At 58.2% G+C, this 14,186-nt stretch overlaps 1 protein-coding gene across 1 annotated transcript in view; it reads left to right on the top strand.

Moving 5' to 3' along the window:
- TSPAN18 (tetraspanin 18) overlaps window positions 1–13,551 on the top strand; it is a 146,101-nt gene extending 132,550 nt beyond the window's left edge. The window contains exons 7-11 of the mRNA XM_036326115.1: window positions 6,172–6,246; window positions 7,341–7,439; window positions 7,974–8,156; window positions 10,965–11,048; window positions 11,424–13,551. Coding sequence (XP_036182008.1) covers window positions 6,172–6,246; window positions 7,341–7,439; window positions 7,974–8,156; window positions 10,965–11,048; window positions 11,424–11,471 — 489 coding nt within the window. The 3' untranslated portion in view covers window positions 11,472–13,551. The remainder of the gene's footprint in view (window positions 1–6,171; window positions 6,247–7,340; window positions 7,440–7,973; window positions 8,157–10,964; window positions 11,049–11,423) is intronic.
- Window positions 13,552–14,186: the final 635 nt, after the last annotated feature.

Here is a 14,186-nt window from a genome sequence, read left to right as displayed (position 1 = left end):
CCCTCCACTCGCCCTACACCTCAGGCCCCCAGGGCTCATCTCTGAAGCCAAGCCAGGAAGGGGCTGGGGCTCCGGGCTGGGGAGGCAGCGAGCTAAGTGGCTCCCTCTGAGCCTGCCGTCTGGACCGGCCCTCTCCTCAGTGCTTAGGAGACCGGGGCCCAGGAGGAGGTTTGCTCCGAGAGAGAATGAAGTCCTGGCGTGTCTGGGTCCAGCCCACCCACCCTCACAGTAGTCCCTTCCCACGCCTTTCTTTACTGCCTTCATTCCTCCCTTTTGTCTCTCTTCAGTCTCATCTCTGCTGCTCCTTTCTTTGCTCGCTCTTTCTCCACCCCTCTCTCTCTCTCTCTCCCTCCCTCTCTCTCTCTCCCTCTCTCTCTCTCTCTCTCTCTCTCTCTCTCTCCCTCCCTTTCTCTTCATCTCTTGGTTTCTATTCCTGCTGCCTTTCCTACCCCTCTCCTGAGCGCTCCTCGCCTCCGTCCTGTCTCCCTCCCCCTTCCTCTTTACTTCCCTCCTCTCTCCCCCTCCCACCCCCTCTTCCTCTTGCCCCCTTCTGATGCCCAGGGCACACAAGCTGGAGGTCACAGTGCAGGTCAAAGGGGGGGACCCTTGGGCCCAGGTCTCCTTCTCTCAGACCAGAGCTGAGGGGCTCCTACCTTGGCATGGACTCAAGTGGTTAAAAACTCACCTGCAATTATGTGTAAAATATAATATCAGGGCCTGCGTGTGTGTACCTGCGCATGTGTGCTGTGTGTGTGTGTGTGTGTGTGGTGTGCACATACATGTTCTGGGGAGAAACACCACAGCTTCGAGAAGGTTTTCAAAAAGACTCATGATCTAAAAACCAAGAAGGACCATTTCCTCTTTTAACCTGGACCTGTCCATGTGGGGGTCCACCCCTTAGGGAAGCCTGAGACCCCTCCCTCAGGCTGCTGGGAGGCTCCTCCGGAACCCAGGCTCAACAGCCTGCAGGAAAAGGGACTGGGGGGTGCGGCTTTGCTGAGCATCCCGCCCCTGCCCTGAGGCTGGAACACAGGGTCCCAGGGACCCTGAGCCCAGGGCCAAGGCGCCCAGTGACCACATCTGCCAGGAGCCGGTCCATGCTTGCTGTTTCAAGGGACCTGGCATATATGGCATACTGTTCTTAATATGTTTGCTCACCTTCTTGGCACTATGTGTTTTAACCAAGGTCTCTGAGAAAGGTTGTTTCCCCAGGTAGGGATTTTCCCCTGAAGTTAGGGAGGGAATAAAGCCTCTTAACTAGTGCCAGGTGGGTAATTAATCACTTTAACTACGAGCAATCATGCTTAAGCTACATAATCTTTACTCCCTGGAATGGAGATAAGAAACGCCCTAACCTTTGTAATAGAGATTGATAGGATTGAATCAACTGGTATAAATACAGATGTAATAAGACAGTAAGACACAGAACTTAGAATACGGAACCAAGAGAGACAGAACCTAGGCACAGAACCTACACAGAACGTTCTCTAGAGACAGAAGAACTTCGCTGGAGAGAACATGGCAAAAGTTCCTGGACAGAAACTGGCCTCAGAACCTAGAGACAGAACCTAGCGAGAGAACATGGCAAAAGATCCTGGACTGAACCTGACTACAGAAACTGGCAAGAGAACCTGACTAGAACCTAGTGACTGAAACTGGCTGGAGAACCTGGACAGAACCTGGCTGGAGAACCTAGCGAGGGAACATGGCTACAGAACCTGGCTGGAGAACCTGGAGAACCTAGCAAGAGAACATGGACACAAAACTTGGCTGGACATCCTAGCTAGAGATCCTGGCTAGGCTGCTGATCAACTGAACACTGTCTCCGTGTCCTTCCTTCTTCGCCGACTCCGTCTACGCCTTTGGGGACCCCTGGACCCGCTGGGGCTGGACCCCGGCACACATCCCTAATGGTCAGTTTTTCTAAAGGTACATTTTGCAGACACTCCTGCTGATCAGTCTTACAGCATCTTCACATACAGTGGGCCAGCTTCAGCCTGTTCTTGTGGCACCCCTTTTCCCTGGTTGCTTACCTCTGAATAGTTTCAAGGAATTTTTTGGGCCCATTTATTTGATGCAGACTTTTTTTAAAAAAAACAAAAACCTTTTATAACGAAGTCATGCTAAATGGGAAGAGAGAACAGCAAAAAGAGATGCATGTGTTTGACAGAGATAAATGAGCTGAGTGGCACATGAAGTGCATAAATTTGGTAAATATTTATTAGAAGTGGGAACGGAAAGCAGATGAGCCTGTAGGCAGATGGGCTAGAAGAGTCTGGAAATGCTCCCCAGGAGGCAAAATAGCAGCTCCCACCCCTTTGTTAGTTTTCCCATCCTGGGCAAAGTGTTGTGAATCTGATGCTGGGAATCACTGGTAAATGTGTCCTTGGGCGGGTGGGCTGAGGTTAGGTGAACCCACGGCGAACAAACCCTGGAAAGGCCCCGATTAGGGGAAGCCCCAGGAAGCATCGGGATAAGCCCTGTGGCTGGGCCAAGGGGGATCCCCTCCAAGCGACCAGTGGTGACCCTGTCATGCAGGAGGAAAGGGCCTCAGGCTGGAGGAGGCGAGTGGCAGAGCGGCCTTGTTATGATGTTGGCACAGCCGGGCACTTTCCTTCAGGTGACCCGCACTCCCACACACTCAAGGCACCCCGCGGTCCCCATGCTTGGGGAACCCTGCTCCAGGAGGGAGAATGGCGGGCAGGCCTGCAGACCCCCTTCCCTGGGGAGGCCCACTTTCCCTGTCAGTGACTTACCAGGTTCATTCTTTCATTTCGTCTCATGAACTTCATTTCTTGAATGAGGAAACTGGGCTCAATGTAAACTCCGTCAGGATGAGGACTGTATCTGCCTTGGATGTGTTCGTTTGCCAGCACCTAGCACAGCGCCTGGCCCAGCATAAACAGCCCTGGAGTGAAGGAGCAGAGAGAAGGCTGGGCCCGGGGTGTGCTAACAGCCTGGCTCTGATCCCTGCTCTGCCGCTTCCTGTTTGGGGGACCTGAGCTGGTTACCGAACCTCTCTGAGCCTCGGATTTCTTCTACATAAAGTGAAGATAGGAACACCTCCTCCCCATCCCTTGCTTTGCTCTGTTCCTGGCACATGTAAACACGTGATAAATGGGAAGCTAAGGGACTGGTGTTGATCCACGAGGGACCCTGCAGGCCGTGGGAAAGTCTTAAGCCTGGAGGTTCTCGTAGGTTCCTAGATGACTTGGTGTTAAAGGGCTGTGTTCAGGAATCAGAAACCCACGTGTACCCCAGGTGTGCGGCCCACCTGCTGGGCCCGCTGCCCTCTCAGGGTCCCAGTTTCCCTGTCAGTACAATGGGCTGTTGATGATAACAGCAGCGGCCTCTCCTGGCTGCCCAGAGGGTTCAGTGACGTGACCCCGTGCGATCCCCAGGGCCTAGGGAGTAAGCGCTCGGCAGACAGTAGCTGGCATTGCCTTTCCGGAGATCACCGTGCCGGCACCCGCCTTCAGGCAGGCCACGCTTCCTCTCGGTGCAGAGCCACCTGCTGAGCAGCTCTCCCATCGCACCCGCCTTGTGCACGGGCTTCGCCTGCCTTGTCGCTGCAGCTGTGCAAAGTCATCCTGGTCAGCACAGGCTCCAGAGCAGTGCGCTCGCGGAGTGCGAGGCTGGAGCTCGGGCTCATTCATAGTTTATAGCCGTCTAAGCCGCGACGATCGATCGATAGCGAGAGCCAGCTGAGTCACCGAGGATGGAGGCCACTCTGAGGCCACACTTTGCCAGCCTGCGGACTGCCAGCAACTCCACCAAGAGGGCACGGGCAGGGAGGGGCTCCCCTGGAGGCCGCGGGAAACCACCGGATGACCATCCATCACCAGCGAAATGGAAGTGCCAGGAGCCCTGCCAGCGGCCTCCGTCACTGTCGGGGGAGGAGAGGCCACAGAAGCGGAGAACACATCACTTCGCTCAGCCCGAGGGCCAGCCAGTGCGTGGGGGCGGGGCCGGGGTGCTGGAATGGACTGCAGGTGCTGTGGCCAGGGGCACAGGAGGCCCTCTGTCCCAGGCCCCTGTGGTGGGGGAACTCTGCCCAGCCCTCAGCTCGGCCCAGGGTCACCTGCAGAGCTGACCCCAGCAAGGCTGACCCGTGGGAAGCAGACCCCCAGGGCTCAGCAGCGAGGCGAGGTAGCGTGGCACTGGAAACGAGCCGGGTTAAGACGAGGGATTTGCTCTGAAATGTTTGAGCTGCTCACCTTGGGAGCAGTCATTCCCTTCCCTGGCTTGTTTTCTTCACTGGAGAAGCGGGGGGCTAACCAGGAAAGAGAAGGGATAGAGCCCGGGCTGGAGGCAGCTTAAACCTGGCGAGACTCCTGCTGCCAAAGACAGCAGTGTGGGAGGAGCTTTGTGCTGCTGGTCCATTTGAGCCAGGGCTGCTTCTGGAGTGTGGACATTTAAAAGAGACCAAACCAAACCAAACCGTCTGATGGGTCGAGGGGATGTGTTCACGGCCACGTCCTCAGTAAGTCATTTTGAAATCCATCTCAGTGGCTCCCCAAAGGTGGTGTGAAGCAATTTGGAGGAGCCTCAGGACCTTCATGGGGCAGCCTGTCCAAGCTGAAAAGCCAGGGAGGGGATGTGACGGGTCTTCCCAGGATGAGGATACAGTGGCAGAAAGCTGCTTCTGTCCAAAGGAACACGATCCAGGAGAAAGACACTGAGGGCGTCCCAGTGGCCCATGCAAGTGTCGGAGGAAAGAAGTGCTGAGCGTCCCCAGAGCTGGGTGCCCCCGGAGCTGGGTGTCCCCGGAGCTGGGTGCCCCCGGAACTGGGTGCCCCCGGAGCTGGGTGCCCCCGGAGCTGGGCGCCCCCGGAGCTGGGCGCCCCTGGAGCTGGGCGCCCCCGGAGCTGGGCGCCCCCGGAGCTGGGTGCCCCTGGAGCTTGGCGCTGGGGCTTTGGAGCAGCTTCCCTCCGCTCCTGTGAGAGCCTGGGCGACAAGCTTGACTCCGCCTCTCTTATGACATAACAACACTTCACGTCCATCACTTTTTTGTTCCCAGGTGAGCCCCAAAGTGGGTGTCACACCCTCATTTCACTGACAAGGAAGCTGAGGCTGGAAGATGGTTTGAGTGATTGTCCCAAGTCACACAAAGCACGCAGGGCGGGCAGAGGCATCCGGACACTAAGCCCAGGACCCTTTGTGTCCTTCCAGCCTGGGCACATCCAGTGTGGCCTGGCAGCTCAGGGACCCTGACCCACGGGAGTAGGTCTCGGGGCAGCTGGCTGTGCACTGGGGACTCAGTCCTCTGCTGGTGGCCGCAGGTGGGGTGACAACTCTGGCATGGTCACAGACCACATATGCCAACGGCACCAGTGCTAGGTGATGAAGGCCCACCGTGTCCTTTCTTCTGCTAACAGCTCTCAGCCCAAAACACTGCCCAGGATGGCCAGGACCTGAGAGGCGGTGGACAGCGAGGTCATGATGGCGAGTCGGTCACTCCTGGCTTCATTCCTTCATCTGATAGCCACGAACCAGTGTCTGTGCTGCCCGGGCCTGGGGAGAGCGTGCTGAGCCACAGCCTCTGCGCTTAATTGGGGGCCCAGTGGGGACACAGCGGCTGCCATGGGGACATCTCTGTGGGGCACTGTGATGGGTGGGAGGAGCCGCAGGAGAGCGCCTGGGCTGCACCTGGGCTGGAAAACGAGGAGCTGGTGACTGAGGGAGGACGTGCCTTCCTGGCAGAGGGGACCCCGAGACAGAGGCCTCCTGGTTGACTTGGGGAGCATCAAGGAATACAGTGCGTGGAGTGGGTTCTGTTAGTTTTCAAACTCCTGGCTCGTGGGAATGAGGCTGGGGCTGGGGGTGGGGACGCCAGGGTTCCCTGAGCCTGGGACTCAGCTTCCGCTTCCTGCCAGGGCTGCCAGGCAGGTTGTCCAGACTGACCCCTGGGCAGGGGCCTTGTCTTGGGGGGCCGTGTGCACCAAAGGCTTGTCTGTCTGTGTATTTTTTCCATATTTGCATTACAGCCTTGTTGACTCCAAAGGGTGGTGTGTTTATTATGAAAAATGTCTGTTTAATGGCAGTGAAGTTCCTTGTTTTACAGAATCGGTGCATTGCACCAGCTGTGGAGCAGGTGGAAGGGGGCTTCGGTGGGCGGGGTCCCCGGGCCGCCCGCCCTCAGGGTTCACAAGCCTCCCCTTCTCGTTGCAGTTCTTCTTGTTCATCCTGATCATCTTCCTGGCGGAGCTCTCGGCGGCCATCCTGGCCTTTATCTTCAGGGAAAATGTACGTACCGGGCCCCACGCCCTGGCTCCCTGCCACCAGCCAGGGGTCAGAGGCCATCACGGCCAGCCTGTCCCGTCCTGAGGGACACACAGAGACATCAGCCTCTCACCCAGCACTTTCAGCCCAAATGGTGACCCGCCAGCCTCTTCCTTACGAGGGCTTTTCCAGAAGGTTAGCGTCAGGGGCCCTTAAGGGTCTTGCTCTTCCAAAAACATCTAGTGCAATCACACACCTGATTCTGGAATCGTCCATCCACACCTTGCCAGGTGATGGCACAGCAGTAGTCATGTGACAGTCAGGGAGGCTGTCCCCTGAGCCCGGGAATGTGTGATGCACAGAAGGGGCCGAGCACCATCAGGTGAGGCCCTGGCCGGTACCCAGTTTGGGCCACCTGCCCCACAGGCCATCTTATTCCAGGGGCTCCAGCACCTGGGCACCAGCTCCCTCCTGAGTCTGCAAGAGCCAGGCCCCAACCACAGGTGGCCTGGAAACAAAGAGAAGAGGGGAGGAGAGGAGGGGGAGGGGAGGGGGCCGGAGGCCCAAGCTGGCCCTGGGTGGTGAGCAGGTGAGCTGTCCCCAGAGGGGAGGAGGCAGCAGCCTGTCCCCAGAACAGTGCCCAGCGGGCCTCCTTCTCGGTTAGACCTCTGGAGAGTCTTCTGAGGGAAGGAGCGACTTCCAAGGACATCTCTGGAAACTAGATGTGCAAAGGCTCCCTGCTCCACACTGTGGTTTTTTCAGGGCCTGGGCCCAGGGCATCCGCTTAGCTCTGTCTGAAGAACAGCTCAGGGTGGAGGGAAGCCCCCTCTGAGACAAGCTGCAGGGCAGAGTGAGGTCCCCGGGTGCCCTGGCCTCGGGGTCGCCGAGGGATGTGTGTTGACTTTTCATGTGAGTGATCCCATGATGGCTGGAGGCCACGGGCCTTGAAGTGGGGGTTAAAGGACTGGTCCCAAGCTTAGGAGAATGCCAGGAGCCTGGCACCAGGGCCCTGGCTTCCCTCCCTTCCCCCAAAGCTGACAGATGGAGAGGCCGGGAGGGGTGGGGCAGCACCAAGCTGCCAGGTGGGGTCTCAGCCCACCCCCTCCCTCTGCCTCCAGCTCACCCGGGAATTCTTCACCAAGGAGCTCACCAAGCATTATCAGGGCAACAACGACACGGACGTCTTCTCTGCCACCTGGAACTCGGTCATGATCACAGTGAGTGACCCCCCCCCACACACACACACACACCCAGGGGCGCTATGAGCTTTCAGAGCCGCAGTGCCCAGTGTTGCAAATGTCTGGCCAGCAGAGATCCCATTGCTCGTGCCAATGATCAACCAGGGCACTGCCTCGCCAATCCCGCCAAGACCCACCTCGGAGTTGGTCCACACGGCATTCCCAGGAACCACTCCCTCGATCACAGTCCACACTCTGAGTACGACCTGTTTGCCATCTCTGACTGGAATCCCCAAGCAGCTGTCATTGTCATTAACGATAGTAATCACAGCGACTGTTTATTGAGCGCTGACTAGGCGCCTGGTGAGGTGGGTGTGGTTACCACCACCCCCCCTCCCCCATTTACAGATGGGGACACTGGAGGCTCAGAGAGGCTGAGGGACGTTCCCAGGTCCCCCAGGCGGAGCGGGTGGAGCAAGCCGCTTCCTCACTGGTCTTTGGAGAGGCTGTCTGTCCCCCTTGGCCCCGCAGGCCCGTTCCCGCCCACAGACCCTTCCTGTGCTCTCCTCCTAGTTTGGTTGCTGTGGGGTCAACGGGCCTGAAGACTTCAAGTTGGCATCCATTTTCCGACTCCTGACTTTGGACAGCGACGAGGTGCCCGAGGCCTGCTGCCGGAGAGAACCGCAGACCCGGGACGGGGTCCTGCTGAGCAGGGAGGACTGCCTCCTGGGAAGGGACTTGTTCCTGAACAAGCAGGTACAGGCCCTGCTCCCCAGGCAGGGGGGCGTGGGTGGCCAGAGCTGGCGGGTGGCGGTCGTCCCAGAGGCTCTGAAGGCACTCCAGGATCCCATGGACTGTTGACGAGATATGGGACCGAATGGAGGCTAAGGAAGCTCCATCCAGGCTCCTGGCATCCAACCAAAGGGGTAAAGGATGAAGGTGGCCGATGGCTCAGTGATGGCACAGGCCTGAGGAGTGGGCATTTTGGCTGGGGTTGAAGGGTGAGTAGGAGTGTTCCAGGATTCCAGGCAGAACACTCCTTGAGCTTCTTATAATGTAGGTTGGGAGCCAGAACTAGAATCACACAGTGGGGGCCCCTCCTTGGTCATGTACTCTGTTTTGGGGGAAGCTCACATTGACCACGTGGGGGTACCTCCTGGCTCCAAGGGAGCAAGATCAGGGAAGCTCCTAGACTTCTTGCAACCCTAGAACTTCATTCAGTTTCAGAAGAATCCCTTCCCCTTCCTGTGACACAAGGTTCCCCAATGACCAGCCCCTGACCCCTCAGTGTGTATGTGAGACCAGAGAGGCAGGACAGAATGAGGGTGGACTCATGCCTCTTATTGGATTAGCCCTTTAATGCGAATTTCATGGGAGAGTTCCAGATGCACGGGACCCCCAGGGGACGGGAGACAGGCCCCTGCTCCTGTGGGGCTCATGGCTTAGTTAGAGGATGCAGATGATAAACAAGAAGCAAATAAACCAAAAGTGGTCATTTCACGAGGCAACAATGACTAAAAAGGAAGTAAAACCAGATGGTGGGCTAGAAGGGACCGGGGAGAGGGCTCAAGGCAGGCCTCTTAGAGTCTCAGGGGAGGGGACAGTTGAGCTGAGGCCTGACATTGGCCATCTGGTGAGTCTCTTTCCAGCTTCAGCCTCATCTCACCAGCTCAGCACCATCATCCCCTGCACCTGCCCATGTCATGTCAAAGGGTACACAAGGCCCCAAAAGCAAGTTCCTCTGCCCCCCACAGTCCTGCCCTCCTGCACTGAGGGAGAGAGACAGCAAGAAAGAGACGAGGGCCCTGGGATCAGGTCGCTGCTGAACTGGGGAGGGTGGGCCACCCAGGGGTTGGGTCTCTGCCGTGAGGACAGACTGCAGGACATTGGCGCAGTTTCAGGCTGTGCTGTCAGCTGGCCCGGGCTGTTGACCCCTATGTCACCTTGGCCAGGACACACTCTCTGGACCTCAGGTCCCCTATACAGTGGCAGAGACAGCTAGCTGCCCCACATTCCATTCACCGCTTCCTCTTTGGAAAGAGGGGCTTTATAAGACCCCATGACCACCAGGTAAAGGCTGCCCTTCCCAGCCTCCCTTGCAGCTAGGCCATGTAACCAACTTCTAGCCAAAGGGAGGTAAGCAGATGCGATTTGTGCAACTGGGTAACATCCTTAAAGGAAAGCACTGTGCCTGCCTCCCCTCGCGCACCCCCCCCCCATGCCCCCTGGCTGGAATGCAGCTGTGGTGACAGACAGCTCTGACTTGATGTCTGGATGTCAGAGTATCAAGGGAGAAGGAGCCTGGGCTGCTGACAACTCCATAGAAAGCCGCCACCACTCAGGATTTAATAAGAAAGACAAACAAACGTCTAAGTCAGGAATGTCTGGTGCACGTGGCCAAACCTCTAATCTGAGGCCACTTGTGAGTTGTTCTGGGAAGACTTTCATGGGCCCTGGTCCTTGAGGGCTTCATCCTGACATGCTTCCCATTTCTGACTCAGACTCTGATGATGCCTCCGTCCCTCTCCTGGGCATGGCTTTGCTGTCAGAGGCTCAACAGGGCCCCGAGCGGCTTAGTTCTTCAGGGCGCCTCTTCCTCTGGTCTGAGTGACTGGGATTGACTCCTGGGACTCCTTCCCCGGGACACTCACGTCCCTCCCGAGCCTCCTCCCCTTTGAAAAGCCTCTGCCAAGGGACCGTCTGTTTGTTTTTCCTCCAGAACCCACTCCCCTAAGGCCCAGGGTGCATTTCTGACGGCCTGATGTCCCATCGTAGGCAGCAGCAGCATGTTCTATTGCAAGTAATGAAATCCCAACTGAAGGGGCTAAGCAAAGCCCTTTGTGTTTCACACATGGAAACAATTCTAGGAGACGGTGGCTTCTCACGTTGTACCAGTGGCTCTGCCATGTCAGCCAAGGCTTGTCTCTGATTTCTGTGGCCTTTTCTTGTGTTCACCACTTCATGATGGCAAAGTGGCTGGAAGAGCAATGGAAACCCACACCCAGTTCTCCCTGGGGAATGGGGGCCATGAGGGTGTTCCGGCTGCTCAGTATCGGGGGCCTCTATTGGCCGGCCCAGTTGGTTCAGTCCAGGGACCCAAAGGGCCTTGGTGCTGAGCCAGATGGAGGGGAGATGAGCAGTGAAGGCCCCAGGTGCACTGCCCACAGCAGAGGGGGGCAGGATGTCTTCTCTCTGCTGGACAAGGTCCCCTGGGTGAGCCTGTCGAAGTCAGCTTCATGCACAGGAAGGACTTACTGCTTCTGTCCCCTTGCGGGGGGGGAACGGGGGGAAGGATTTTCTTGCAATGACACCCAGAGACGCAGGGGATAACCCCCCCACCTCCCCCCCCCAACTCTGCGCTCAGACCCTTTCCACCAGCTGGGATGTGCAGAGGGAGGGAGGGCAGCCTTCAGGGATAGAAGCCTTGCTCCATGCCAACAGCACTGCCTGAGCTTTGGGGCCACATGCCAGTTTCCCGGCTTCACAGCCCTGGTCCCTGACCCCTGACCCACAACCCCTGACTATCCCTCGGGCTGTGGATTCACCTCTGGTCCTTTCCCCCAGGGCTGTTACACAGTGATCCTCAACGCCTTCGAAACCTACGTCTACCTGGCCGGAGCCCTCGCCATAGGGGTGCTGGCCATCGAGGTAAGTGAAGGCCCACTTCTGTGGCTCCTCCCCAGAAGCAAGGCACACTGGGGGTTTGGGGAAGACCCCCCATGGGTTAGCCCAGCCGTGGGCAAACTACGGCCCGCGGGCCGGATCCGGCCCGTTTGAAATGAATAAAACTAAAAAAAAAAAGACCGTACCCTTTTATGTAATGATGTTTACTTTGAATTTATATTCACACAAACACTCTATCCATGCTTTTGTTCCGGCCCTCCGGTCCAGTTTAAGAACCCATTGTGGCCCTCGACTCAAAAAGTTTGCCCACCCCTGGGTTAGCCCCTTCCCCTCAGGCTGGGCGGCCCCGTGGGAGGCTGGGGGCCTGGCCTAACTAGCCAACTCCTACTTTCTGTGCAGCTTTTCGCCATGATCTTCGCCATGTGCCTCTTCCGGGGCATCCAGTAGAGGGCGTGGCCTGGAGCCTGAGGAGTCGCCCTGCCCACCACTGCCCAGTACCCAGGCCCTCCTCCCCCCGGCACCTCTGCTCCTGGGTCCAGGGGTAGGAGGTGAGGCCATCGTGAGTGGCCAGGAGAAGGGCCAGGGGAAAATAGCTATTTTTTTAACAAAACAAAATGACGAAAATATGGACTGCTGTGCCCCGCCTGGATTCCAGGGTGGGGCCGTGGGCTCTGCACCCAGGCTGCCGTCTGCACTAGAGACCAAAGGAACACCCGTGCCCGGCTCCCTCCTCGGCCCCACCGGACTCCCGCAGCCCTGGGCCTGGGCCCTCTCCTCACAGCCTCGGGATCTGGTGCCAAGAAAGTGAGGATTTAGGCAACAAGGAGGCAGAAGCAAATCTGGGGGAGAGGTGGGCAGAGCCCAGGGGCCCACGGACACTGGGTCACCACGTCCTTGAGAACCTGGCACCTCCTCGCGGCCCCTCGTCCGGTCAATGGAGTTGTCCCTGCTCCTGCTCCGGCCAACAGTGGGCTGCGGACACTGGACCCGAGAATGGCCCAGCTGGCGGGGTCCTCGCTCTCCCCAGCTGTTGGACCGAGTATCTGGGAGGCCCAGAGTATCACCCACAGTCACACCGCACAGGCGTGACATTCTGAACAAGAACTGGGTGGTCTCCGGGGCTGTCGGTCCAGCAGAGCTGCTTATCTCCCTCCCGGGCCCTGGCATCATGGTTTCCCCAGAAGAGACAGGGCAGCTGGCCAGGAACTGCCTCTTCCCAGTTCCACTGCTAAGATGATTCTAGACTCTCCCTGCCCCCCTCCCCATCCCTGCTGTTTGCCTTCCCAACTCCCCACCTTCTAAGCCCCCAGGAACACACACACACGTACACACACCAGAGTCCCTTTTCCACGCTGCCTGTCTCTGCTCACAAGCCCATCACTTTCCTGTTCTCCACCAACTCCCTGGCTCCCAGCGCTGGAAGGAGCCCCCAAGATCACCCGGTTCTTCTCTCCCCACCCAGAACTGTAGCTTGGATATCTTCTGCAAGATCCCTGCCAAGGCATCTCCACCCTCTTCTTGCACACCTCCAGGGATGGGGACCTCACTACCTCCCAGGACAGCATTCTGCCTTTCGACAGCTGACTTCAGACTTCCCTTTTTCTGTGGTTCTGCCCAAGGCTCTCTCTCCTTTCCGGAGTGTTAAGGCCGCACACTGTCTCCCCCTGCGCCCCGTTATCACCAGGCTAAAGAATTCCAAGGCATCTCATCATTTCTGCTGTGACATCGTTTCCTGCCCCCTCACCATCCACAGCACATTTCTGAGTGCTCCCTCCAGGCTCAGGCAGGAAGAGGTCTTCCCACAGACTCACTGACACTCACACAGCTCCCACAGATCAGCCCCTCAGAACACAGACCTCAGGTTCTAGACCAGTGCTGGCAACTGGATTACAAGATGCCTCAGCCCTGCTGAGTCAGGAGTGGCTGGTGGAGGCTGTGCAGAGGATCTGAGGTTTGGCCTGGGCTTGGTGGGAGAGGGCAGTATAATCCCGATTATATAATCCCGATTGGTGATGTCGGCCCCAGGCGTGGGGGTGGGAAGGGTAGCATGATGCCTGCCTGCCCCTCTTCTCCACTGCCCCTTCAGGGTCTGGGACAAGCCCTGTCTGTCTCCCAGGCCCTGTGCCAGCTTCCAGCCTCCCCTGCTTTCCAACGACTGGGGGAGAGAGCTGCGGCCAGGCGCCCAGTGCTCCCCTGCCCTGCCCCCTGCCCCCTTCTGAGCTACACCAGAACTCTGTGCCTGCTGTAGCAATTTGGTTAGACCTTCCTCCCAACTCTCCGTTCCCCCTCCCACCTTCCTCTCCGCCTGGGTCTTTCACTGTACCAGCCTGCCCTGGCAATCCCATGATGCCACGAGCTCCCTAGCAACTGGGCATCCCAGGATCCAGGGGCCCCACAGCTGGTACCCCAGCCCAGCCTGACAAGGGCCTGGAGCCTGCCCCTCCAAATCCACCTACCACTCATACACAGCCTCCTGGAAAAGGCAGGTGTCCGGTCTGAGGTTGACAAAAAAAAAAAAAAAAAAAAAGAGAAACTCCAGGCTGGGTAGGCAGGACTGGAGGTCAAATCGGGCAGCTGTGGCTCCAGTGCAGGGCAGCCCAGGGGAATCTGGGGCCTCAGAGGTAAGAAGTGCCCATACGCGTGTGAGAGGCAGGTCACGGAGGACCATTGGCTGAGGCAGGGGGGTGAGACTCCCGCCAAGAACTTTCCAGAATGGTGCCAAGGAACCCGAATCTGACCCTGCTGACCTCCCAGGCACCGGCCACCCAGGCTGGAAGGGAACCCGGGATCTGCTCGGGCTGGTAGCTGTTTGCAAGGCTGCCTGTGGCTGTCGGAGGGCAGGGGCTTGGGGCTTGGAAGAAAGCAAGCTCTGCCCCAATATGAGGAGCCTCCTGAGCTCGGCTGTGGTGGTTACAGTATAGCCCATATGTAACAGGTGCTGGTGGCAGCTGCCGGCTGCGGGGGGGGGGGGGGGGGGGGGGGGGCAGCAGGTAGGAGTGCCTCCTCAGGTCAGGGAAGACCTTACACGGGAGCCCAGCACCCTCCCTGCTCCCAAACTACTGCCTCGGGGAGAAGGGACACAGCTTGGGGGCTGGGGCCCAACCACAGCCTCCCTTGCACCCCCTCTCCTGTCCTTGCCTAAGGGGCCCACCTGGAAACCCC

Source organism: Myotis myotis, unplaced genomic scaffold (genome assembly GCF_014108235.1).
Source record: "Myotis myotis isolate mMyoMyo1 unplaced genomic scaffold, mMyoMyo1.p scaffold_m19_p_10, whole genome shotgun sequence".
Classification (NCBI taxonomy): domain Eukaryota; kingdom Metazoa; phylum Chordata; class Mammalia; order Chiroptera; family Vespertilionidae; genus Myotis; species Myotis myotis.
This window is presented reverse-complemented; position numbering and strand designations above follow the sequence as displayed.